This window comes from Simochromis diagramma, unplaced genomic scaffold (genome assembly GCF_900408965.1).
Source record: "Simochromis diagramma unplaced genomic scaffold, fSimDia1.1 OVJJ01000602.1, whole genome shotgun sequence".
Classification (NCBI taxonomy): Eukaryota; Metazoa; Chordata; class Actinopteri; order Cichliformes; family Cichlidae; genus Simochromis; species Simochromis diagramma.
In genome coordinates, this window is record NW_024387040.1 from 3,847,440 (window position 1) to 3,875,084 (window position 27,645).

At 39.8% G+C, this 27,645-nt stretch overlaps 1 protein-coding gene across 1 annotated transcript in view; it reads left to right on the forward strand.

The window, feature by feature from the left end:
• Positions 1-27,645, forward strand: part of stau2 (staufen double-stranded RNA binding protein 2) — a 108,751-nt gene that overhangs the window by 23,009 nt on the left and 58,097 nt on the right. Inside the window, exons 6-10 of the mRNA XM_040044346.1 lie at positions 634-793; positions 6,313-6,420; positions 20,522-20,734; positions 20,837-20,974; positions 26,226-26,354. Coding sequence (XP_039900280.1) covers positions 634-793; positions 6,313-6,420; positions 20,522-20,734; positions 20,837-20,974; positions 26,226-26,354 — 748 coding nt within the window. The remainder of the gene's footprint in view (positions 1-633; positions 794-6,312; positions 6,421-20,521; positions 20,735-20,836; positions 20,975-26,225; positions 26,355-27,645) is intronic.

Genomic DNA, 27,645 nt, shown 5'->3' on the forward strand with positions numbered 1-27,645 from the left:
GTATAAGTGTAAATTGGCAGAGAAGAAAGTGAACAGCGCGGCGGATATTAAAAAAAAACGTCTCTCTTCTCTTATTAGTTTTCCCACTATTTCTCTTTCCTTGTCCTCAGTCCAGCAGACGTTCTCAGCCCTTCTCCTACTGACCCGGGAGGGGGGTATCACACACGCAGACCTCTAAATCTGCTCAGTGACAGCTCAGTCCCACTCTGTCAGGACCCAAAGAAAGAGAGAATAATCTATGTTTGGGGCAAGAAGAAAGAAGAGAGGATATATGTCCCTGCGCTTTGTTTTGCATGCCTGAGCTGAGATTCAATAGCACTGCATTTTTCAAGTGGTTGGCCAACAGGCTATTGTGTAGTAATTGACCCTGATGAAGTGGTGGGCCTTTAATTTGGAAATGGTGTAAACGGTGAGAATTGATAACTTGGCTCATTATGTTAGAGCCAGTTCTTTCCCTAGCATCTGTTTTTAAAGCGGATGTAAACCTTCGCTTAAGGTTAAGACGACATATTGATCGTTTAATGTCCTTTAATGTGCACTCCTGATCTGCCATATTTTGCACTACTAGTTTCGTGATACATCTTCTCTTCTTGCTAATGTTTTTTTGTGGGTTTTTTTTTTTTTTAATTCCAGGTACCATTATCCTGTTCCTAAGATCTTCTATGTGCAGCTGTCTGTAGGGAGTCATGAGTTTATTGGTGAGGGACGCACTCGCCAAGCAGCCAGACACAACGCTGCCATGAAGGCCCTGCAAGCCCTCCGCAATGAACCCATCCCTGAGCGGCCACCACAGGTAAACACGCGGAAACACATAAAAACAGAAAGGTTACAATAACATTGCATATTTCCCAATGTTTAACCTGCACTTACTAAGTTCTACTGACTTCTGACTGAGTCTTATTGACTTCCGGACAATTTTGGACAACCAAACTTGTGAATGTGATAACTTGAGAACAAGTTGATGGAAGATTTTTAATTCATTCCATAGATGCATCTACTGAAAGTCTCAGACAAGTTCCACTCTCAGTGACCTCGACCTCAAGGTCATAGGTCAGAGGTCATGTTTTCAGAAAATCTTCTGAATGTGATAACTCAAGAAGGAAGTCACCTAGGATTGGTAAATGGACTGGTTCTCATATAGGGCTCCTCTTCTCTGAGAATTCAGAGCGATTTTATGCAACTTGCCTCATTCACCCATTCATACAAGCACTTTTTTTCTACACTTTTCCTATGTAAGTGCTTTCGAACATTCACACACTGATGCACGCTCCGGATGCATCAGAGAACAACTTGGGGTTTGTATTTTACCCAAGAATATTTGAAAATCGATACTAGTGGTGCATCGAATGGAAGGCTGATGGGTAGCATCTGAACATTCTGTGATTGTCTTACCTGGATGACCGAGCATGCATCAAGACAGTTGTACTGCCAGGTACACGCACAGAAAATCATGTTAACTGCTGACATCCAGAGTCCATCCAGGACCTCATAGATTTGAAACAGATTCAGAAATTCCTCTACAAATAGTGACGTAGTTCTCAGAGTTCATATTGAAATTTTTAGAAAGCGACATTGAACTTTACTTTGATTTGGTTCACAAGTAGGATTGACTAGAGTTCAATGACTGGACAGTAGTCCTGTTGGTCTCGTCACTTTTTCTGAGAAAGTGTTTTCATTATCCAGTGTACTTTCTTTACAGTCTTTATCCTTATTCTGGGGAGTGTACACACATGGAGTTGGCTCGTACTTATATTTGGGCATGTTCAAATACACTGAAAAAGAATTGAAACTAGTGGTGTTCAGTACCATGAGTTTCCTACTAAACCGATACCAAATAAAAGCCCTGGCTGCTATTCATGATATAAATCTGATACCTGTTCTGTACAACAAGTATCACTGTCAGTATCAACGTGACGGGTATTGCTTTCACCTAGTGTAGCAGGACCTACTACAAAGGCAGTTTTGAGTACTTTAGTGGGTCTTTAAATGACTCTCTGGAGGTCTGGATGGATTTTAACATATAGATTCACAAAACCTTGCAGCTTTGAGAATCCTCAAGTTATAAATATTTCTTCTGCATCAAAGTAATCCAGTGGTAGCTGTCAGTCCATCCGATTATAGACAACTTAAGGGGAACATTCGGTTAAACTGGCAAACGTAATTTTCTAAAATGTACACAAATACAACACAAATCAACAGAATTCAGCTTTGAGAGCTTTGTACATGCTTTCCAGCACCCACGAGCACACAGTCTTGGACATCTTATGGCTGCTTTCTAAGCTTTGGCAAAGCTAATAAACACTTAGATTGTTCCTCTGTTCTTTGGAGCCTCATCTGCAGCTTTCATCCTACCCACTGTTATAAACGCCTTCATTAATTAAAGGTGGAAGGATTTTTTCTTTATTTTGATTTGGTGTTGCTTAGAGGATGCCTCTAAATCATGTTTTGTAATATTTCTGCAGTTGCTAAGATGATTGCATATTCACCTTTCATCAGATTGAATCCAGATTCAACTCAGCTCTAATTACTCCAATGTATAATTTAAGCCCTGCAATCTCCATAGTTTTAGTTTGCACCTGGCACAGGGTTATTTTCTCTTCCCCTGTTTCTTTTTTCTTGTGCTTTTCTTTCTGCCTACTCCCAGTGTCATTGTACCTTTCCAGAGTTTCCCTCGGGCATAGCTGTTAACTGTTGTTATCATCTCCCACCGGAAATCAAATTACCCCATATCCTCACAGCCTGGCATCGCTGATGGTTATTCAAAACGCTTTGGCTCTTCTCACTTGCCTGCCTTGCTGTCTTGTGGCGTCGGCCTCCATAAATGAGCTCTTTGTTTGCTGCTGCTTCTGAGTCTTGATTTACAAATTGAGGAACATTCTGTCTACAGTATACGTCTTTCATTCTGTCTCTGCATGAGTCTGTGTGATCCTACATGTGTAAGTGGGCGCCCTCCGGCATAAAATGTTTCTTTTCACCACGGGCTGTCAAACCTTTATTTTGAGGAAGACCGCAGGTAAATATCAATGACACTGTAATTATACTGTTTATACACCAGTGGGGCAACAAGATATATTCCCGGGAATCATAAAACACCTGCAATTTTAATGATTAAATGCTTAAATGAATGACTATATCCCCACTAGTGAGTTTCGCTTTGAGCTAGCCTTCGTTTCTTTATACTGTGGTGGGAAATTGGGAAATAGGTGCAGTGACCTATTAGAACATGCAAACATGCAGGCCTGAACTCTCTTAGAAAAGCTTTCTTGTCATTTCTTTAAAGGCACAGTAAGTAATTTTTTTAGTTTCTTAATAGAAAAAACAGATACTATACTCATAAATATATGTTACCATATAAGTTACCTCTTTCAAAAAAATGATGCATTCTCATAAACGTACTAGCCTCGAACCATGACAGAGACTCCACTGTGACTGTAGACCTCTCTCCTGACTCCCTCCATACATATTGACAGTGATGATAGGCCTGATGACTGTTCTTTTGTCCTCCACTTTATCAGTTTCCTCACATTTTTTTAAGGAGATACTGCACAACATCCTGGAGTTGGGACAAGTGTTTGGTTAGAAGTTATTTGTTGGTGCAAAAAGACATGGGAAGAGGAAGTGTTTTTTGCGTCAGGCTGCTCATAACAAATTGTTTCTTTGCTAAATTGTATGTTATGTGTAGATGCACATGCACTCATTCTTCCTTTGATTTAGGTACCAAATTAATTACACCTGAATGATCCATAGGTCAATGTTAAGCGTCTTAACAAACAAAATATTCTCTGAATAGGTCAGGTAAATTGTAAAAGCAGGTAATGTCCAAAGAAAAACTTTGAATTCATCAAGACTGCTTTCAAAAATTACAAGAAAGCCTGGCTCCTTGAAACAAAGTTTAAAGAAATAATAGCTAGGTCAAGATTTTTGCACAGTTCTGTATATGCATGTTGCTCTGGGAAAAGTTAAAAGCTCAAGGTGCAAGCTCTGTGAAACAAACAAGCTTGCCTTTAATTTTACTGAATTTCATTTTCATCCTCTGGGAGCCCCTTCTTCCTATCCTTCGATGATCCCTTTTAAAATCAGTTGACCTAAATATAAAAATGAAATGTTTTTCTTCTTTTCACTGACAATAGCTACTTCAAGGTGATTGTTAATATCTGAGAGTTCTGTATGGGTTCTTCTTATACTTATATTTATATACTATTATATAAATAGATGAATTGCTGGAATCAGAGTTAGCCCTCTATTTGTCTTTGTCACTGGAAGGTTGCCAGGTCTGCTTAGTCATTCCGGTTTGCACCCAAACTTATCGAGCAGCTTGTTAATGCAGCTTTGAGATTAATTCATGCTATTAATCAAATATATCAGTGAAACAGAAACATGTGATCATGATAAATATGAATCCAAATTAGAACTGAAATGAGAGCAGTGGGAAAAAAATGAGATGTGCTCTGAGTCACTTTCAAGTTTCTCTCATGTCCGTGTCTATACAGGGCATTAAGCACATTAGATATGTATTGTATAGTATAGCAGTGCTTATTTATTAGTTAGCCATAGTTGTGACAAATAAAAAATAAATACCAAACAAATCATTGTCACCACCTTTTATTTTTTTAAACCTAACCAGCTCTCTAAGGTTCTCTTGAGGGAGTAAAACTGTGTCTTTAAAATGCTATTAATAATAATAATGGCATAAAAAAAAGCATTAAATTGCCTTAAATTAAATTCTGATCCGTTTTAAATGTTTTTTGTTTGTGTAGAGGGAGAATAAGTAGCATCATTGTGTGCTACTTATGCCCTCTCTACATATTTAGATCACGGGAAGAGTGTCCATCCTTAAGGCCATGTTATTTTTTTAACAGCCTTTACTCCAATCAGCAGCAAGTTAGCTTTGTTTTGTTTTCACATTAAATTTATTTCACATTTCTGTTCTGAAACTTAATTAATACTATGTAACACAATTGTTGCTGTTTCAGCCTCAAGTTTAGTCCTCATTCTGTTTGAAAGGTCTAAAAAAGACTTTTTTACCTGCTTGCAGGTATAAACAATTTTCTACAGTTTCCAAGTTCTTTCTCTTATCCCTGAGTTGAGTTCTTCACCCTGCTATGTCTCCAGTTGCTAGTCCCCGACCAATTGGCAAGTAGTTGCTGAAGGTTGCTGGCAATTGCTAGGCAGCAACAGCTGATTCATAAACCTGTGACCTTGTTTTTATGTTTATGATCAATATCACACTAATGTTACTGTGTGATTAATGCCAATCTAAGTGTCTTAGACCAAATTAGAATATGGCGTATATCTCAGCATAAGTTAGTCACACATGCCTCTTACCATCTGTATGTCTTTAACCCAGTGGGGTAGGTGCAGTAGGACTCCTTCCTGTGAATTTTAAGAGACCTCACAGTGTTAGTCATGTGCCATCAGGTCATGTACTGAGGCAGGAAAAGGAAAGGAGTCCAAAGGGAAAGACTGCAGTCATTCAGAGTTAATCAGACAAAAAGTGAGACGGCTACATTCATCAACAGATAGCACCAAAAAGCCCCTTGTTGTGTGCCTGGTGACGTGATATCTGTGTTGCAAACTAGGTTTTATCATCAGCAGAGGATACTGTGATGACAAATTGAAAGATTTCAATTCAAACATTAATGGGAACGAATTTAAGAATTACTGTAAGTTGCTCTTATCACTAGCTTCGTAATTTCAACCGTAAGTTCAACCCAGAGCCGTCATATGTTAAGTCCAGAATTGCTTCATAGGTTAATTAGTTTTTGCTTTTGTGGGAGACAGAAAATAGTTTTAATTTTTAACGGTGAAATGGCATCGAGCCTGTCTCTTAGATATAAATGTGTGATTCTCCCCGTGAGCGCTGATCCTTTGATCTTAAGCTTTTCTTGTTCTCTAGTTTGTTTTAAGGAGGACACAGTTTACGATGTTCACAAATTATAACCGATAATTTAAGCTGGAACAGTTTGTCACTATAAAAATTTCAAATTTAATAGAAAATCAATTTAAGAGGCCTTCCAGTGCAGACAGAGGACCACCAGTCGTGTCCATGTAACCAAGTTTTTAATTCCATATCAGATAAGGATTGTCTCCAGAATACAGACAAGCTTCTTGTTGTGGCAGGTTGGCCGACGTCCACACTGCTGGTGTGCAGTTCAGTATTGTCCATGTTTGATGACATGTCAAACATTGAGTCACTGTTCATTGGAAATTGTGAAAATAAAAAAAAAATATTCGTTATCATTTTACCATTGTATCAAATGACAGACCTTTGTTAAACATTTCCCTCTTTTGAATCTTGTATTTGTTTTCCAGAATCCAGAGGAAAAGGGGGAGACGGAGGAAGGCGCTGATGCCAGTAAATCAGAGATCAGCCTGGTCTATGAAATTGCCCTCAAGAGGAACTTGTCTGTTAATTTTGAGGTGAGAACAATATGAGAAATACCCACAAGGATATGTTCGTGCAATGTTATTATTATTGGTACCAAGGGGAATTGCAAGTTATGATCTTCCTTGAAGTAATTTCAGAAGGAATGCAGAATGAAGATAAACTGTGCAGTGAGATGATGTGTAAATAGTCGTGGTGTCCGGGGTTTGTGTAATGTCAAAATGTGGGAAGTGTTTCTAAAATTGTTTTCATCAGTAGCCGTGTGAAAAGATAACATGCTGGAATTTGAAGGAGTCACGGTGGGAATCCTTCATTAATAATGCATTTTTTTTATTATTATAAGGACGGACGTTTCCTTTACTTATGCGTCAGTGAGCTCTGTTATCTTAGTGAGACACATTACATATGAGAGTGTGTTTCAGTGCGGTTATGGAATTGATTAAGCATGTGGGAATGGATTCAGTGGTGTGGTGTTGTGACTGGTGACTCAGCTTAGCTGGTGCTAATCGAGTACAAACCCCTAAAAGACACTTTACTTTATTAAATCACATTTCAATCTAGACACCCATCCCTGCCCAGAAGGCAAAACGGTTACACAGCACAAGACTGCAGAGCTTTGTTCCATTATTTGAGTGCTGCGCTCTCTGAGTAGGCTTTATTTGTACAAACTTACTGTTAAATTTAACTATGATGACAAAATCACACCATTCAAAAATCTGCCTCCTAACTCGTTTGTTTTATGCTTAACTAACTTAAATTCGGTTCCTGAGTCAAGCTCATTATACTGACTTTACATTGTATCTGATTGTTAATAGACTCATTTAATAAGGCTTTAAAACCAGGCTTATTTATGAATGAACTTTACTTACTAGCATCATCTGCTAAACCAAGCTTCAATATGTTATCAGAATTCTGCCTTTTGCCATTAAAACAGGGATTACATGTGTTTCTCAAAACCTGAGCAAAGGCACTTGGTAATTCTGTGCATTTGGCTCACTTTTGGTTTTACAGTTAAGGATGTGTAATCATTGTATTCAGGGATTTTCGTTTTTGTGAAGTACATTGTCTGTCATGTCTAATGCCACCTCAGGATGGGCTTTCTTGGCATACAATAGTTTCTGTTTCTTAATCACGGCTGCTTCTGGGAAAAGCTTTTTGCATCAGCTGGTAAAACCCGACATCCAAAACTTAAAACATAGTTTCCCCTCACATGGTCCACTGGATATGACCAGGATTAAGTTCCTTACTAGCTTTGCCTGGCAAGATTCCTTTGGATTCTACAGGGAATCCTACCACATCTTTTCTGACCATTAGAGTCACAACACAACTTTTTTTTTTTTAGTCCATGAAATCTAGTGTGTCCTTGTATGACCCGCTGGTTCAGTGCTCCTTGGCTTTCACCATATCTCAGCTGACTCATCCAATATTCTCTCCCTCATCGCTCCCCACTTCTTCTTCTGCACTCAGCAAGGTGCCAAAAACAAGAGAGGCTCAGTTTACAATGTGTGCCCCCTCCCTTCCTCCACAGAGTTCCTCCCTTCCACCTCTCTTACATCAGTCCCAAAATTACAGAGGGCAGTTCCTCACAGACACTAGGGGGATGTGAAGATGGGCTGAGAGGAAATGAACTGTAAGGAGAGGAAGGGAGGTAAAATCTTCTCACTGTGTTTACTTTGCTTGTTAATAAGAGTTTACACAACAGTGGAAAAATTATCTGCAAAGCTATCCAATCCTCCCTTTTTCCTTCCACCTTTCAACTTCTTTGTTAACAAAATGTATTTACTCACTAGGGTATGGAATGGCTACCCTGTGAGTCCTACCTTGCGTTGAACCAGAGGAATTACACTTACCTTCCTGGAACTGCTATTAATAATTTCATCCAGCTAAGTCTGGATTGACATGATTCATTATCTGTTATGTCTTTGTCACTGGCAGCAGTCATTTCACTTTCATTTTCAGTCCCTCCAAACTGGAGGCTGAGAGCAGCAGTTTTTAAAAGAAGAACATAGCCACATTCCTCCGAGCGGTCTCTCCTCTGCTCACTGTCAGTCTGGAGACAGACTGTTCATTACTGCTGTCTGATGAGCAGTAAATCAGTAAATATTCTCCATGTGCTTTCTCTCACAACACTTATTCTCTTTCACCATCTCCCTACATTTCTGTCAACAGTTCATTTTCTTTGACTATTTCACAAGTTACGAGTTGTGTGCGCTTTTTGACAGCAGCGTTTAGCTTGGTTTGTTTGGTCTACCCTCTACTGTAAAAGGATATAATTATTTAAATCAGAGGGATCAGGTTCATTTTTTTTCTGCGCTACATCAAGCAAGTGTTGAAGTGTCAGATGGCAACAAACAATAATCAACAAATTATTTCTTTTTAAATAAATGAATAATAAATAATTGGCAAAGCATGTGATTACATATAACAAGGCATTTGAATCAAGCGGCAACCTCTAGGGATTAAACATTAATGCAGAAATACAAAACTTTTCAGTCCCTCCAGTGGCCTCCTGATAGCTACCCCCCACCCCTCCCATCACAGACTCCCATTTGTCTTTGGTAATTCAATGTTGAACGTCTTTGTTTTATTTTCAGCCATGAAAATAAAACAAAGACAAATGGCCACACACATTTAAAAAAGAAGAAGAAAAAATTACTTTAAAAAAGGGAAATCAAAGAAATAAGTAAATGAAGGGAAAAAAGAAACATCCGTCCATCAATTTTCTTAACTGCTTATCCAGTTGCTGGAGCTGCCATTTGGCGATGAATGGAAAGAGGACTGAAAAGAAAACCCGGATACAGTTAATCGAGTTGAATCACTTTACAATAGAGTTACCTTCTATTTGTGTCACTTACATGTGAGAATTAAATGATCCTGAAGCACTTGAACCCCATTTTCCTTATAAAAAGACAATCATATTCTCACTAGTTTACATTTTTCGGTAACACACTGATGAAGTGTCACTAAGTAAAAGGATAAACTACTAATGGAATTGTGAATGTAACCCAATTATTTAAGAATTGCACAATAAGATATCACACTCAGTATTTTTTTTTGAGAAACAAAAATAGAGAGCACTTTTTGATGGATCTCCCCTCATTAAGAAGTCATTTGTTAAACTGCCGCTAAATTAAATGATTGTTCCACTGACAAGTTGACTTGAACCGGCAATTTTCTTCAGAGTAGTCACTGGTGGCAAGACTGTTAGCGTTTGATCTGTTAAGATTGACGGCAGTCTTTCTGGACGTGGAACTCCATAAACCAACATACTAGATAATAATTAAAGATAAAACTAAAGAAAAATTTACAAGCACAGAGATTGAAATCTATCCTCTCCCTCTCCTTGCATAACATACATTTCTCTTTCCCTCATAGCTTTCATTTCTCTTGAGCAGATTCACTTTAATCCCCACTCTTAGATGCAGTATGTTCTCGCTCTGCCAGTATGCTGTGGTTGGAGATCAAGTGTGAATTACTGAATTACTTGTTTTTATGGATTTCATTTTGCACACTCAGTCCATTAAATTCCAACTAAGTTGACAAAGTTTAGCTTTATGTCTTTCCTCTTTACTGAATCTTCTTTGATGCACACCCTCGTCTAACACACATAGATGCGTCCCACATAAAACAGTAATGGTCATCTCTCATGTGAATGCCTTTCACAGAAACCATGTTTTCACATCAGCTCATCCCTGCCCTTACTGTTGCATGAAATTACCCGTGAGTCACTGTTAGCGAGTGTCTGCTTTCCCATCCCTCTGCAGCGATGAGGGTCGTTGCCACCCTGAGAGCCAGTTGGCTCATTTAATCCCCCCGTCAGGCAATATCAAACAGATGTCAGCATCAAAGAGGAACCAATCTATAAATCACGGCTTGTGTGTTGGATCGGAGGCTCCTTTTCCAAGGAGGACACAAGAGAAGAGGGTCCGAGCCAAGAACCACCCATCTTACAAGAATCAGCTTCCCTCAGGGCTTGTCCATCCACCACTCATCACAAAAGAGCCTTTCTTCCCTTTACCAGTCCCTACTATTGTCCTACCCTGCTCCCATAGCCTCCTCTTCTAGAGTACCTGAGTTCTCGCATGCTCAAATCCTCAGACTGCTCAGGGTATTAATGTCTCCACGCGAAGCTGGAGACATGATTGAATAAGAACAAATAAAGAGACAAGAATAGATGGGATTTTTAAAAAAAATTCAACATTGAATTACCAAAGGTTTCCTGTATACAATCTGATCCTTGTCATTAGGTGGCAGACGGGTGTGTTTGTCTATTTGTTTGCATGTATGTGTGCCTGACTGTGCGTGTAAATGAATGGAAGTGCTGAAATCCCATCGGTGTGGCGCAGATCCCGTGTCGTCTGCCAGGAGACTGACTGCAGCTTGTCTGCCGCCATCGTGTGCCAAGAGTAGGTGACATTGAATGCGTAGATATATACGCATTGTCTCATACTTTTTGTTGACTTGCCATATGTCCATGTAGGCCACATTTGATCTCGTTCTTCCCATTGGTGACTTTATGTTTTCAATTTAAACAGCACAGATGAATTATAAGCAAGTGGAACACTTCTGGAGGGCTCATGCTCCGGTATTTGTGTGAGTCTGTCACTCTGAAAAGCCTGTTATGGTAAAAAAAAAAAAACCCCACAAAAACACCTTCCTGAATGACAAAGAGGATGAATGTAGTTACAGAACATTGACTTTTCTCTGTTAATTAATGTAACTGCTGTACACATTCAAAACAAGAAATAGTAGATTTCTCACCAAGAGTTAGATGTAAAGATCAATGCCCCTGTAAGATGTGTAAATGCTAAATGGACTAGTTCTATCTGCTTTTTCTACTGCTCTACCTCCTGAGCTACAGTCATCCCTAAAGAAGAGTCAAACATTTAACTTGGCTCTGTCCAATAGTGACAAATTCTGCCTGCCAAAAACAGCTCATTAATTAATTGATGTCATACCTAATTTAATCAGTATGAAAACCAAAATATTGTCTCTTTCTTTTAAGTTTTCTGTTTATGGAGATTATGTGCCAGAACATTTCTTGACTGAGTCTCTGCTTATTCACTAAATGTTAAAGACTTGATGTTCGGTGTGATTAACAAGGAGACACAGAAGGTTTGAGTGACAATAGAACTGAGAAGAGGTTAAAAGGTTTCCTGTCTTGCACATCTGATTATTTGTTACAACAGCATCAAAGATTTGCCTTTTACATATAGGTCCTTGGGTATTTGTAAAAATATGCTAAAGGTGAATTGACAGTCACTTTTGAGCCCTGTTCCCTTGTTTAATCATGTCATACTAACCAGATAAAAAGTCATTATTGAACTTGCATTTGGTAACTGTTAAAGATAAACCTTCAATAATAAAACTCTACGAGTGACAAGTCCCCAATCTGGTACTTCTGAAAAACAAGCACTGACCATCTTGGCAACACCCAAAGATCTGAAAGACTGCAGAAGACAACTTAAGGAGATGATTGCAGAATATTTTCAGTGTTTATAAAAATCTAGCCAAGTTAAGAACACTGTTGAGGAGGCAGGCTTATCGTTGTCAAAGTGAATGAGTAAATAAATGGATAATGGCCCAAGAGTTTCTCAGGGCAAAGAAATAGGATATTCTTGAATTGACCGAGTCAGCCACCGGATGTCAACCCAAGATTTATATTTAATTTGTATTTAATACTTTAATACCTGATTTATATTTAATACTTTTTAGTTATTAAATGCAAAACTGAAGACAAAGAGACCCACAAACAAGACACAAGTGAAGATGGCTACAATAAAGGCCTAGCAGAGCGTTGCAAAAGAGGAAACAGCATTAGGTGATGTCAAAGGGCTCCAGACTTCAGACGTTAAGTCATAGATTTTACAGTAATTTAGGGCTTTTAATGGTGTCGTTGAACTTCTCTCTTTCTAAGGTAAAGTGACTGTAGAGCATGCAGTACATCTTTTATTACTTTAAAAATATGAATTGGGTGCACAAGTTTATTTATTTATTTCGGATTTTCTGTAATCCACACAGGGTCAGAAATAGACATACATAGTCAGATATGTACCTGCCCCCACCCCCCCCCCCCCAGTAAGTTTTGGTTAAATGTCACTTAGCAAGTTGGACCTTGACTAGATACTTTTAGTAACCATCAACAAGCTTCTGGCATAGTTCTGTCTGGACATTTGACGACTCTTCTTGGCAGAATTGGCAGAGTTCATTTAAATTGGTTTAGTTTCCTGGCACGTGCCCTGCTTTGAAGCATAGTCCACAAACTTTCAAAAGGGTTGAGGTCGAGGCTGGAACGCCGTTAGAGAAGCTCAATTTTAGCCATCTTTATCCATTCCAAAACCAGTTTTGATGTGGGTTTGGGATCGTTGCAGGAACAGCTATCTAGTTAATTTGATTTGAGGTGAAGTTTAAGAATTTGAGGTTGTCCTTTTCTTGATTATTCCATCCACTTTTTTGCAATATACCAATACAAGTGGCAACAAAACAGCCCTGGAGCATGATGGTTCCACTATCATTCTTGCCAGCTGGTACATTGTTCTTAAATTTTGAAAGCCTCACCTTTACTCCTCCAAACATCCTCTTGTCATTGTGGTCAAATCTACTGCCATCATAGCTCAGTCTTTGTCTCGTCTGACTATAAAACCTTTCATCCAGACCTTTGCAAAGTGGTGACACATCTGAATAACTTGTATTTATGTTTTTTGTTTTTTTTTAATTTATGATGATCTTGGAATCTGCAGTTGTTTAGAAAATGGCTCCCAACTTGTATAAAGCTCCCGTTCTCAGAACTACTGAGTTGCCTGGACTTTCCCATTGTTCTAAGTATTGGTCAATCTAATGAGTGCTGTACAACAACTTCTTTTTTTTATGCGGAAAGAAGAAAAGCTACCAGTTGTAGTCAATCATGATCACAAACAGTAAGTTAGTAGGGCTTAGCCTTGTTAAAAGATTTAATAAGTGGATTTGTATTTTTACTCGGTTGTATATCGCATTTGTATTCTATTTTTATCCTATTGTATATACTATTTTATTTTATTCTACTCTAGTCTGTACAGTTTTGCACAGTATCTTATTCTTATTGTATTCCTGTGTTCTCTAATTTTTGGTATATAACTTTTAGGGGTGCAACGATACACAAAATTCACGGTTCGATATTTTTTCGATACAAAAAAAAATGTTCATGCCGTTTTAATTTGTCATTTATTAAAATTATAAATATATATTTTAACTCAAAAGTACAGTTTTTAAATTTAATGTTGCTGAAACAAAAGTAATTAAAAAAATAAATATATCTCAGGGCTCTCAAAATTTCAAAATCCCTGGTAGCCCTTCGGGCAGGGACTTTTGGTAGCCCAAAATAAATGTAAGTAACCCGAATAAAAAAAGAGAGCAATTTTTTGATTGATGTTTTGTTTCCTGTTTTGTTTCCTTTACAATATTATACATTAAAGTATAATATTGTAAAGGAAACAAAACATTAATCAAAAAATTGTTGAAAAACAAATTACAACATTGTATAAAAATTACAATCATCAACTCAAATACTTGGTTCTAATTGAACAGAAAGTTCTATGAACTTGTAAGAACTGTGTAGGACATGAATCAGTCTGTGTCAGATCCTGAATTTGAAATTTCCGCTGAAGTCACGGGTAAGAGACAAGTGGAACCAAGATCTAGGCCATTTGCTTTTTGAAGTTTGCAGACTGCTAAATTGTGCCAGTGGTAGTTCACTCTTTGCAACATAGTACGCTGTTCTAAACAGATTTTTCAGGTTTATTTTTAGTATGTTATTTGCAATTGGTGTTTGTTCTGGGAAAGATATTGCAGACTGAGCAATAATGCGTTTCTTGCATTTCTCATGGGTTCTAATGGGGGCCTTTCTTAAAATGACTGGTCCCAGTAACAAAGGCGCTTGTCGACTCAGAAATCGAGAGAAAACCAACAACACACCCGTGTATGTTATTTACACGGGTGCACATGTGCGCATTCGCTGTCAAAATAAAAGACGCGCACCAGATAAGAAGTTGCAACGCGCGTTTGCGTCCATATAAAAGGCAGTGTTTTTGTCCGCTAGAGTGGGATTTTCACGGCACATTCCGCACCACATCTCTGTGCGTTCATCATTTGTTTGAAGCCAGCTCACCTCCTGCAACCACTTTTCCGAGAATACGCGCTTCTTTTGTGGTTCGGACTCCTTCTGACATTTGTTTGGAGGTAGAGGAACACCAAAGTAATTGCTTAAAGGAGCTTCTTCGACATCTTTAAGAGTTTTAAACAAATGTCTGTCCTCCTCCAGAAAATCTTATGTATGCAAACACGCGTTGCAACTTCATATCTTGTGCGCGTTTTATTTTTTATTTTGACAGCGAATGCGCACCTGCGGACCACTTATGTGCAGCCCCGGTTATATAGCTCGTCATATTGCAGCCACAGAAATTCTTTTGTCCATGAAACCATAAAGCTGCACTTTCTTTTTGCCTTATAGTCTGATTTGTCATAACTTTTCCGTTTTGTGGTAAGCTTTTCTTTGGCTGTCACTTCTTCACCCTGACCTGTCTTATTTGGCTCAGCAGAACTAAAATATATATCCTGCTGCTTTTACACACACACACACACACACACACACACACACACACATAACGATCAGCGATTCTCTGCGCGATCAACCTCTCATATGTTTAAGCTTGCTGCGGGAGATTTCACTTGTCATGTTTGCATAGTAAGCTAACGATTGATAAGACGATGTCAGAGGAATTGGTGCGCAAATTATCATCACTCACCAATCAGTGCTGTCACTCTCTATACACAGTTGCAAAGTGAAAGTGAAAGCAAAAAACAAGCGCAAATTCAAACGCGATTTCAATATGTCACATATTGACAGTGGCTCACCGATGCCAATGACATAATTACCCAGCTACATTTCCGAAAGAATGCAAAAGCATTGACATATATTTTTCCTTCCTACAATAGATTTTGGTAGCCTGACTGGAAAAATCGCTAGCCCCAGGACGTCGGGTTAGCAATTTTGCGAGCCATGTGTTACAGGCATGGCCCTTTAAGGATGAAGCCTGATGGGAAATGTATTCGGGATGTGTGTAGCGGGACTGCCTGGTGTGTGTGTGTGTGAAGAGAGAGAGCGGAGAAGGGGAAAAAGTAACGGTTAGCTACAGAAGAGACGAAAAGAAAAGAAATAAAAGGAATATAATAACTCCCTCGACAGCCAGAGTTGTGTCGGCGATGCTCGCTGTGAGTAAACTGTTTCAGCCCACTGTACGCGGTGTTCGTGCCTTAGAGAAGAAATAAAGTTCGGTGAAGCAGTTTCCTAGGCCTCCTTCGATCTTTTTGCTAGCGAAGTTGACCTGTATAGTAAGCTGTTGCCGGCTACGAGTCAGTTACGGAACCTTCAAGTAACTGCCAGAGGTTTCCTTACTATGGTTCGGGCCGCGGATCTGGCGCGGTAAACACTGTATCTGATTGAGGAATCACTCATCTTTGGAAAAGAGAGTTTATTACAGAGAAATGGCTCTTTCCAAAATAAAAGCTATACTATACGCTTCTTCTGGGCTATATTCTCAGCAGCATATTGTAGCGGGTCAGGGCTGTTCCGGGTTCTGTTTGTACAGTTATGTTTTGTTTATGTTGCCATAGTGACGGGTGACGCCCTCTCGCTGCGACGGTGTGTCCTTCCGGGGTCAGAGGGCGCCCTGTGTGTTGTCGTTGTTGCTGTGCGGTTGTCGCGCTGTGAGCAGTTAGCTAGCGGCAGTGTTCTTCTGCAGATGTCAATAAACGGCTGTGCTCCCTGGCTAGCTCACGTGAAGCAAGACCAAACGACACCTCCGTCTCCTCCTTGTCTGAGCTCGCCACACTGGTGTCAGAAGTGGGATGATGGTGGCACCCCATGTTCTGACCCGAGTGACTTTTCCCCCGCCGGTCGTGACCAGCCGGTGCGCCAAAAGAAGGCACCTGGACATTTGCAAAGTGAAAGCAAAAAACAAGAGCAAATTCAAACGCGATTTCAATATGTCACATATTGACAGTGGCTCACCGATGCCAATGACATAATTACCCAGCTACATATCCGAAAGAATGCAAAAGCATTGACATATATTTTTCCTTCCTATGATAGTCCAACGGGCAGGGCAGAGATAGATTTTGGTAGCCCGACTGGAAAAATCGCTAGACCCGGGACGTCGGGTTAGCAATTTTGCGAGCCATGTGTTACAGGCATGGCCCTTTAAGGATGAAGCCTGATGGGAAATGTATTCGGGATGTGTGTAGCGGGACTGCCTGGTGTGTGTGTGAAGAGAGAGAGCGGATAAGGGGAAAAAGTAACGGTTAGCTACAGAAGAGACGAAAAGAAAAGAAATAAAAGGAATATAATAACTCCCTCGACAGCCAGAGTTGTGTCGGCGATGCTCGCTGTGAGTAAACTGTTTCAGCCCACTGTACGCGGTGTTCGTGCCTTAGAGAAGAAATAAAGTTCGGTGAAGCAGTTTCCTAGGCCTCCTTCGATCTTTTTGCTAGCGAAGTTGACCTGTATAGTAAGCTGTTGCCGGCTACGAGTCAGTTACGGAACCTTCAAGTAACTGCCAGAGGTTTCCTTACTACGGTTCGGGGCCGCGGATCTGGCGGTAACACCTGTATCTGATTGAGGAATCACTCATCTTTGGAAAAGAGACTTTATTACAGAGAAATGGCTCTTTCCAAAATAAAAGCTATACTATACGCTTCTTCTGGGCTATATTCTCAGCAGCATATTGTAGCGGGTCAGGGCTGTTCGGGGTTCTGTTTGTACAGTTATGTTTTGTTTATGTTGCCATAGTGACGGGTGACGCCCTCTCGCTGCGACGGTGTGTCCTTCCGGGGTCAGAGGGCGCCCTGTGTGTTGTTGTTGTTGTTGCTGTGCGGTTGCCGCGCTGAGCAGTTAGCTAGCGGCAGTGTTCTTCTGCAGATGTCAATAAACGGCTGTGCTCCCTGGTTAGCTCACGGGAAGCAAGACCAAACGACACCTCCGTCTCCTCGTTGTCCGAGCTCGCCACATTGTGTCAGAAGTGGGATGATGGTGGCACCCCATGTTCTGACCCGAGTGACTTTTCCCCCGCCGGTCATGACCAGCCGGTGCGCCAAAAGAAGGCACCTGGACATTTGCAGGACTTTGTGTGGGGTAATGGGGTCGTCGGGGACGACTGACCCCTTAGGTGGGGGGCTATGTAGCGGGTCAGGGCTGTTCAGGGTTCTGTTTGTACAGTTATGTTTTGTTTATGTTGCCATAGTGACGGGTGACGCCCTCTCGCTGCGACGGTGTGTCCTTCCGGGGTCAGAGGGCGCCCTGTGTGTTGTTGTTGTTGTTGCTGTGCGGTTGCCACGCTGAGCAGTTAGCTAGCGGCAGTGTTCTTCTGCAGATGTCAATAAACGGCTGTGCTCCCTGGCTAGCTTACGGGAAGCAAGACCAAACGATACCTCCGTCTCCTCCTTGTCTGAGCTCGCCACAATATTAAACATATCAGGTCCCCATAAGGAGAATCATGTGCTAACGGCTGCCTAAATGACTCGGGTAAAGGTTGTAGCATGCATGCTTGTTGTTTTTGTCTGCTTCCACTTGTCTTTGCACTAGGATGATGTCAGCGTAAATGTGCAGTCATATTCGTTGTGTTCCCACTAGTGCTGTCAGCGTTAATCTCGTTGAAATGACGTTAACGCCACAACATGGCCAATCTCCATTAACGAGCTACCCCTGCATGGGGCTAGACGGCCAACATGTTAATGAGCTAACTGCGCTAACACACTAGTTCCCACCCATGTAATTGAGCATTGCGTGGCACATCCAACATACTGTTTTACTTTAGTCCATGACGCGCTTACCTTCAGGGTCATACCTCACATGAAAACCAAAATAATTCCAAACGCCAGATCTGAATGAGGGTGGGAGAGGTTCAATTTGCCATGTTGCAAGGGGAGCTTAACTTCTGTCTCGCTAGCTTGCCCTGCGCTCTTCCTTCTGACAATGCTGTCTGTGTTGAACGCTCAGTGGATCTGCGCTCGACAGTGCAGCCTAGGCAGAGTAGTCGAACGCAGATTCACTGAGCGCTCAACACAGACAGCATCATCAGAAGGAAAGTTGATAAAATAAATTACAAATTTTGTATTGTTCGATACATATGCGTACCGAACCGAAAGCACTGTATCGAACGGTTCAATATCGATACGAGTATCGTTGCACCCCTAATAACTTTGCACTGTCCACTTTCTGCTGTGACAAAACAAATTTCCCACGTGTGGGACTAATAAAGATTATCTTATCTCATCTTATCTTATTTAAGTGAGTGTATGCATATGTTTATGTTTATTAGAGAAATAACTTTAGCAACCAATTCTTCTTTTTTAATGTCATTAAAGATGTGTGCTGTACAATCATTCCATCCTAGAAAAAGAACTTTTTTGATAAGGCCAGAATTACTGTGACATTCACATCCAGGATCAGTATATGTGAAGTTCTGTATAAAAATGAATAAAAATGGCTGTAATTCCTTTATGCAGTACTTTTGTTAAGTCTCCTGAAGTAAGGCTGAAAGTCAGTCACATGTTGATTGTTTGATTCAAAATCTTTTTGCAAAAATGTTATTATCTAGATATTTATGGCCCCAAATACACATTTCACTGTTAATCCATTTCTATTTCCTCAAAGTGACATAATCTTAGCTGAGTGCGGCCGGTGATGTGCGACGTCATCGTCAGCACTATGCCTTAAAAAACTAAAGCTGACTCGGGATGCTTCCAGTCCCACTGAATGTTGTAACATACAAGAAGCTGCCATGTTACATTTCCCTTTTCTGGTGATGAGCAAGACCAGAGTTAGATCCCTTGGGTGGGAGTAAGTTTGCCTGATGTCTTGGACAGCTAGTGCTTCAAGGCTTCACTACAGCGCACATGCTAACCTACTGTATACTTGAATTCCTTGTGCAGGACTGCCCACAGGCTGACAGGTTAACAGTGATGGGAAACATGGGGGCCAGTGTATCCTCTGTTATGAAAATGTTGGAGTCAGTTGAGTAGGAAGAGAAAAGAAGTGATCATGTATGTGATAAAAGGTGTTAGTTGCATTAACATTATGCGTGTCTGCTCTGAGTATCGGTATCTGTCTAAACATTCACTAACTGATTTCTATTTGTTTAGATTTCATGCACAGGACTTGCCTTGTCACTTGAGTTTAATTGAACTAAAATGTTTGTTTTTTTGGGTGTCGTGTAGATTGAAGAGGGGGTATGGACACATTATCCTTTGTTTCCCCAAAGGTCTGGTATTAGTCTGTGTTGATGTGTGAAGTATTTGAGGAATGCTCTAGGTTCCGCTTATCAGTTTAATCTGTTTTATCGGTCACTGAGTTCAAATCAACTGTTGCTAGATTGCATCTGATTACTACAATTTGTGCTGTCTGCACCGCAAATTAAGCTCAAAAGAAGAAAATCAGGAGAGAGCGTGGGAGGGGGCTGAAAAAATCCAAAGCAGCACACAGCTGCTGCAGCAAAAAAACAAAAAAAAGCAGGGAAAGCAAGGGAGAAAGCCATCGAGCTAGGAACCGATCCACGTTCACCGAACATGTAGAGCTGGACTCAGTAAGTGTGTGAAACTTAATTCTTCCTCCAGCATGTTTTCCTATATAAGAACCCCACCTGCTACACACACATCCACACACTCGCACACTGTGGTTGGACTTGAAGTAGATGTGATTGCAGAAGCATGACCTAACGCCAGCCGGTGTTTGTTTTAGGTCTCCCAGGTGACCAGAGGCTAGAGGAAGGAAACTGAGCCTTCATCACTAGAGACTGTCATCTAGGAACATGTTACTTTTCATATGTGTGTTTGTGCGTCAGTGTTGTTCAGTTTGGAGTGTTTTGTATATGGATAACACACCCACATGTGGGTGGGTAGCAGTGTGTGACCATTGAGAGCAGATGTTTTGGACCACCTGGTGTAGTTGCTCACAGAGAGCTTTGCACACACTCCTTTATACATATTCCACACAGGAGAAAAAACCCACACATATATAAATTCAGATTTTGTACTATCATTTTTATTTAATTTCTCTTTTATGAAAAAAAACCCCTCCCATCTGTGTTTCTCCAAAAACCTTTCCAGGTGTTGAAGGAGAGTGGGCCCCCACACATGAAAAGCTTCCTGACCCGTGTCACCGTGGGGGAGTTCTCTGCCGAGGGTGAGGGCAACAGCAAGAAGCTGTCCAAGAAACGTGCCGCTCTGTCCATCCTGCAGGACCTGAAGAAGCTTCCCTCCATACCCACTGTGGAAAAACCCAAGACACACTACAAGAAACGAACCAAGACCATCCTCAAGGTACTTTAATAAAGTGAACCAACACACACACACAGGGATGCACGGCAGAATAAATGATTATGGTTATTACAAGAGATCATCACTGGCTTTTTTTCCTTGTAGACAGGACCAGATTATGGACAGGGCATGAACCCGATCAGCCGTCTAGCCCAGATCCAGCAGGCCAAAAAGGAGAAGGAGCCCGAGTACCTGCTGCTCTCAGAGAGAGGGATGCCCCGACGTCGGGAGTTCATCATGCAGGTACATTCCTGGTCACAGAATATGCTACTACAAGAAAAGACATTCTCAACTATATGATGTCCTGCAAATACTAGACCACTTTCTCATATTAAAGTAGGGATTAACAGCAGACCATACACAAAGAACACATTGTACTCATCAAACCCACCTTGTCTCAGTCAACTAAGTCCACTTTCCAATTTGCGCTTCTGAATGTTAGATGTTTAGCAAATTAGGCTTTTATTTTTTATGATGTCACTGTTACTAATAAACTGGATTTTATCCTTCTAACAAAACCCTGGCTTGATAAGAGTGATTGAACAGCTGATTGAAATATCGACGAGTAATTGTAGTTTTGAATGCTGCATGCGTGCGAGCAGGAGGTGGTGTGATCGTTGTATAGAATCATTTTTAGCTGCAAATTTTTGCCATTTGACAGTTAACTGAGTTTTGAATATAATCAGTTTATTGGCGTGTTTTTGGATGATATTACTGACCCACATATACAAATGTTTTAGACTTTGATATCTCTGATTATTATTGCATATTTTCAGAAGTATTTCATTCACCTGCCAAAACAAAAAGGAAAGTAAAAAGTACACATTACCAGTACTGTTGTCATGTGATGAAATGATGGACAATTATCGATTGAGCACCTTGGAGAAATAGTGAAAACGTAAAGATGGCTGAAAGAACCTGCTGTAGATCTGAGAGAAATCATAGAAAAATAAACTATAAATTGACTTTAAAATCTTTAAGAACTAAAAGAAATACACAAAATGGAAATATTTGTTGTTGCTCCAGAAAGAGACAGAGACAGAAAATATATTCATACTTATAATCTCTTTCTCTCAAACACAGTGAGCAAGTCAGGAACTGTGGCATAATTTTGGGCAGTGATCTCAATTTGACAATTATTTTATTAAAGTCACCAGGACTGCTCTTATCTCAAACTAAGACATTGCCCCCTGCGTTCATATCAAACAGGATAGAGTAGTCTAACGCTTTATTTACGGGATTATCTAAATCATCAGTAGGACGTCTTCAGCTTGTCCACATTGTAGCAGCCTTACACGTATGTAAGTAACGTCATTGGTTGCCAGTTCAATACAAGATTACCTTTAAAATCCTTCTGTTAGTTCATAAATCTCTCAGTGGTTTGGCCCTCCAGTGCATCTCTGACTTGCTCAGTGTCTATAACCCAGTTACAGCTCTCTGGTCATCAGGTACCGATCTTTCAACTATTCTCAGTTAGATCTGAGTGTGCTGAGGGTGCTTTCAGTTACTTCTTTGGAAGAAACTGCCGGCTGACCTGATGTCAATTCCATTTGTGTCCGCATTCAAAAACAAGTTAAAACCTTTTTATTCTCACAGACGTACACTTAATAACTGTGTGTGCCTCAAGGTATCATAGTCCTACATAGCTAGGTCTTTATTGTTGTGTTATTTTACCGTTTTTTAAGCACATTGAGTTTACTTGTAATGAAATGTGCTGTGTAAATAAATAAATTGCCATTGCCAATGTGGCCTGCTAAGTAGTCCTAAGGAAGTAAAAGGGTTATAGACAAGGAGCTTAGCTCATATCTGCTGAATCTCAGGCTACTACATACACGGAGGATGGCTATATGTGGATAATGGACATGGGTGCGAGGTTTCTTAGGTTTCCACAGGGATTATGATCCCTAACTGTGTTAGCATGACAAGCTCCCCTTTGTTCAAACAAGATCGTTTTTGAACAGCCTGCTAATGTGCAGAAAAAAAATCTATTCCCCTCCTGCACCACTGACCAGCTTTGTTCTTTTAAGTGTGGAACCTACTTCCAGTTTTGCAGTATTTATTATTTACTATGTCAAAGAACAGGAAAAAATGTTGTTGGTTAATGTTTAGTCACCAGAAGACATGTAAATAATTTAATGCATTTGGTGCAAACATGGTTATTTTGTCAGGAACATGTGGTAGAATAACTGAACATTAAAGTCTGTTTTCATTTACTGCATTTCAACGTTGGATTAAAATGATTTGGGCCTCCTCATGTTTCCTTTCACCGTTTTCTCTTCTCTTTGTCTCTCATGCTCGGCATTCCTTTCTGAAACATTCTGTTTAGCATTTATTATGTTTATAGATGCAGTTAAAGCTTAGAATAGATGAACATCCATCTTTACAGCCCTGTTTCCATCACTGGAGCAGCCAACTTTTTTTTATGCTATTACATTTCAAGTTGTCGGTGGCACGAAGTCTGTTTTCTGTACCACAGGATGATACTGGAATTAAGGAGCTAGTATTCATAAAATGTCATGTTCCTCTGTCAGCTGCAACCTTTAGTTCCGGGTGTTTTGGTGTTTATTATTAGTCCAGTAAACAGAGTAGGATCTTTGTATGAGGAAATCTCATCAGATACCACAGTTATCTCTTTCAGAGTTGTTTAGCCTATTTGAGGTCATGCATGAAAAACCACAGGAGAAAAAAATAATCTGTGTCTGCAAGTTGAAATTAAGTTTATTAACTGAAGCCAAGTTGAAATTGGCTTCAGTTAATAAACTGTGCACTTTAAACTTGGAATTTGCCCTCTTTAATTTACCTGCCCTACTTTTACAAGTTAAAGCTAAACTACTGTTTCTGCCAAATGTGTTTCTTTAATTACCCACGTGTTAAAATTAATTTGCAATTAAGATTAAAGGACAATCTTGAGAAATGCTTTGTTGATTTTAAAAGAACTTGTCAGGTAAATGCCGATGACATTTATGTAAATCAGATCATTACATGATTTTGAAAATGTTTTATTAAGCTCTAACAAATCAGTCAAGCTCATTGTGTAAAGTAGGGAATCCATACAGTGCTATAGTTCAATAACTATTCAATTATGAACTCAATAAATATTCACAACACAGTGATTCTGCAGTATACAGTCTTTAGCAGTATGCTGCAATAGTTTTATAACAGAAGAAGAGAAAATTGAATCTTTGTGTATTATTGCTCCTCACTTTTAATTAATTGATTCAATGAATTAGCTCTTTGATTTGCTTTCCCCTGCTAGCCGTGTTGTCTGGTACTTTCCCTCTGAGTTTCTTCCTAACTTCATCTCTTGAGAAATTGTACCAGCCAGTTTACAGTTGGTTTAGAGTTTTAATAAGAATATTGATATTTGGCATCAGTGTGTATTGAAAGTATTTCACATGAGGAAGTGATTAGTTATGTTGCTGCTTTGATATTCTGTCACACCCTTCATGTGAAAAAAAAAATGTCTTTAGATGTTGGACTTAGTGTGCTGCTTGTAATTCACTTATGTTTCAGCAGAGATGACAAAAAGCTGTGTTTTAAAATTTTCTGTGACAGCCACACCTTCACATAATTTGTATCTCTAAAACATTTCTAAATTTTTTCAGGTACAACAATATTAATGAATCACTGATTAGCATGTGAAACATTCATATGTATCGTAAACAGCAAACCAAAAAAAGAGATGCTCAGAATACAGGTAAAGAAAATGAAATACCAAATGAAAAGGCGATTGCTGAGTGTCATATACAGTTCTTGGTACTGTTCCATGGATACCGGGGAATCTAGATTTCTTTTTTCCATTGAACTAAGTTTCTCATCTTGGAGTGACCAATCTGGTTGCTCCTTGTGCTTGATCTTTTTTTTCTTTTTCTTTTAGTCTTTTAGTGCTTTATTTTATTTTTTATGTATCAATTCGGATTTCCAAACTGTTTTTTTTTTTCTTTTTTAAAAAAAATTGAGCCACAATGAGTTTCTTGGGTAGAGATATTTTAGCCCTTTTAACCTCATATTTTAACCTCAATTATTTCAGCCTGAGCTAGTGTCTTCAGTTGGACTTTCACCCACGTGCAGGATTCTCTCATAGATCTCTTTCTCTACGTCACCTGGCATCAAACATCTTTCTTTATATAAAGAAATTAGCTAATGGCAGTGAATTTGATAGTCATTTTGTGTACGTGATTGTTTTTTGCACAGGGTAAGAATGTTTCCATGAAAATACTCATGAATGAGCCTCATTGATCCAGAGAGCTTGTGGTTTGTTCTTTGCAAACCTAAGCCATGCGGTCATGTTCTTTTTAGAGAGAAGAGGCTTTCTCCTCGCAGCCCTTCCAAACAAACCACACTTGTTCAGTCTTTTTCTAATCGTGCTGTCATGAACTTTAAAATTCAACATGCTAACTGAGGCCTTTTTTTGTTTGATTGTTTATTCGTTTGTTTGGTTTTTTGCAAATTCTTTGACCATATTTTGGGGTGAATTTTCTGGGACATATACTCCTGGAAAGATTGTGGCATTGTACTAACCCACGCCGCTTCACATCGTAAAATTGCTAAACGTGTGCATTTAGAGGTGTTATTTATGCTCGCCATTTTAACAGCAGTCTGTCTTTTTCTCTTCCTATTCATCTTTCCCTGGCTGCCTCTCCTAGTCAAATTCTCCCACTTAGTCTCTCGTTCCATAATCCTTTTCTTTCATGTGAAGAACAGAGCTTCTCTTAGCATCAGGCGGTAATTCAGCCTCAAACCTATTCTCCATGCCTCTTTGATGCACACATTAGTCCCCGTGAGTGTGTGTGTTCTTTTGTGCAGTCCACTCCATCTTCTAAAATTTCCACATTGTTTCCTTTGGTAGGCAGCAGGGCTCAAATGAGTCTCTGTTTTCGTATCGTTTGTCTGAAGCCATCACTTCAGAAAGGGCTCCACCTTTTTGTCAAACGCTTTCTGAGGAGCTGATCATCGTTTAAATTTTGATAAAAGAGTGATTGTGTTTGTTTAGTGATTGGGGAATTTATTGAGGCCTTCCTTCCTTCTCCTTCTGTTGTGACCTTCGTGATATATTCAGATGAGTACTTAGCGAGCATGTCAGACCACTTTGACTGAGTGCGCTGAGGCCTGGCAGTTCACAGGCTTTGGCTCCCAGAATGTTATTTGTACAGTGTAATTGTCTGTTTGGATAACATAACGACGTCTGATATTCTCTTGGAAATTTCTGCTTACATTCTGTATAGACAGATTTAATGTTTTGGGATTACTGAAAAACAAACACTTCACTCAGATTCTTTTTGTGCAATGTGCACTGCATGGCTGCCTCAGCTCTGAAAAAGAGAGAAAAGAAACTTTTTTAAAAAAAACTAAGGAACAGTTAGCCATTATCACAACAGGATGCATCAGCAAAACCAGAATGTTCAGTTGTGAACCAGAAAATATTGCTAGTGTCTTTATCTCACTTGTGTGTACTGGTTTCTTTATATGCGTGTTTTCCTCCATTCCCATACAGGTGAAGGTGAATAATGAGGTTGCCACGGGAACAGGGCCCAACAAGAAGGTTGCCAAGCGGAATGCAGCTGAGGCTATGCTGCTACAGCTGGGATACAAGGCCTCCACAGTCCCTCAGAACCCGGCTGAGGTAAAAACGCCTTCGCCAGCTTGTATATTTCATATCTGTTTTATATACAAGCCTCCCACTTTGCTGCTCAACTGTTTATTTATCTTACTTCCTGACTGGTAGTAGTTGTATATTGTTGAATGTTATTTGAAGTTTTAAAAGATTCTACATAATGGGGGGAGGAATAAATCACACAATTAATTATACAGAAGGTTTTGTTCACAGCCGTTTTAGAAATGTAAACTTTCCCAGCACTGGTTTCTTATACTGCATCTATAAATTACCTCATTTGTTTCATAATGATATGAATATATCAATATGATCCACAGATTACGTTTGGTTCCGATTTCTTGTAGCTGCTAAAGTGAAAACATGTTAAAACTGTTGAAGAGGTGAACACTTTATTAGTTATACCTTGATAGCACTAAGCTGGCCCCCCTTTTGCCTTCAGAACTGCAATAGTTCTTTGTGGCACAGATTAATTAAAGTGCTGGAAACATTCCTCAGAGATTTTGAACCACATTGACATGACGTCGTCACTCAGTTGCTGCAGATGTTGTCAGTTGCACATCCATAATGTGAATCACATCCCAAAGGTGCTCTGTTGGATTGATTGTGAGGCCATTTGAGTACACTGAACTCATTGTGATGTTCAAGAAATACATTTGTGATTTTTTGAGCCTTGTGACATGGGGTAATATCCTGCTGGAAGTAGCCATCAGAAGATGGATATTGTGTGGTCATAAAGAGGTGGACATTGTCAACAACAGCTCACCTTCCTAGTCAAGTAGGGTGTGGCATTAAAAAGATGCTCAGCTGGTACCAAAGGACCTATGAAAGTATGGAAATGCTAAAAAATATCACCCACACCATTATACCACCAGCAGCAGCGTGAACCATTGAAACAACCCAGGGTTGATCGGTGTTTTCATGTTGTTTACATGAAATTATGATCCTGCCACTTTTCCAATCTTCTGTTCTGCAATTTTGGTGAGCCCTTGTGAATTGTAGCACCTGTTTCCTGTTCTTATCTGACAAGAGTGGCACCCAGTGTGGTCTTCTGCTGCTGTAGCCCATCTGCACCAAGGTTTGAAGATGCTGTTCTGCATACCTTTGTTGTATCAAGTAATTATTTGAGTTACTGTTGCCCTCCTAGAGAACTGGTACTCATTTTCTCTTTTTTGGACCATTCTCGGGTTTACAGAGAATGGTCAGAAGTTTCTGGAATACTTAGATACTTAGACCACCCTGTGTGGCACCAACAACCATGCTACGTTCAAAGTCACATAAATGTCCTTTCGGGTACCTAATA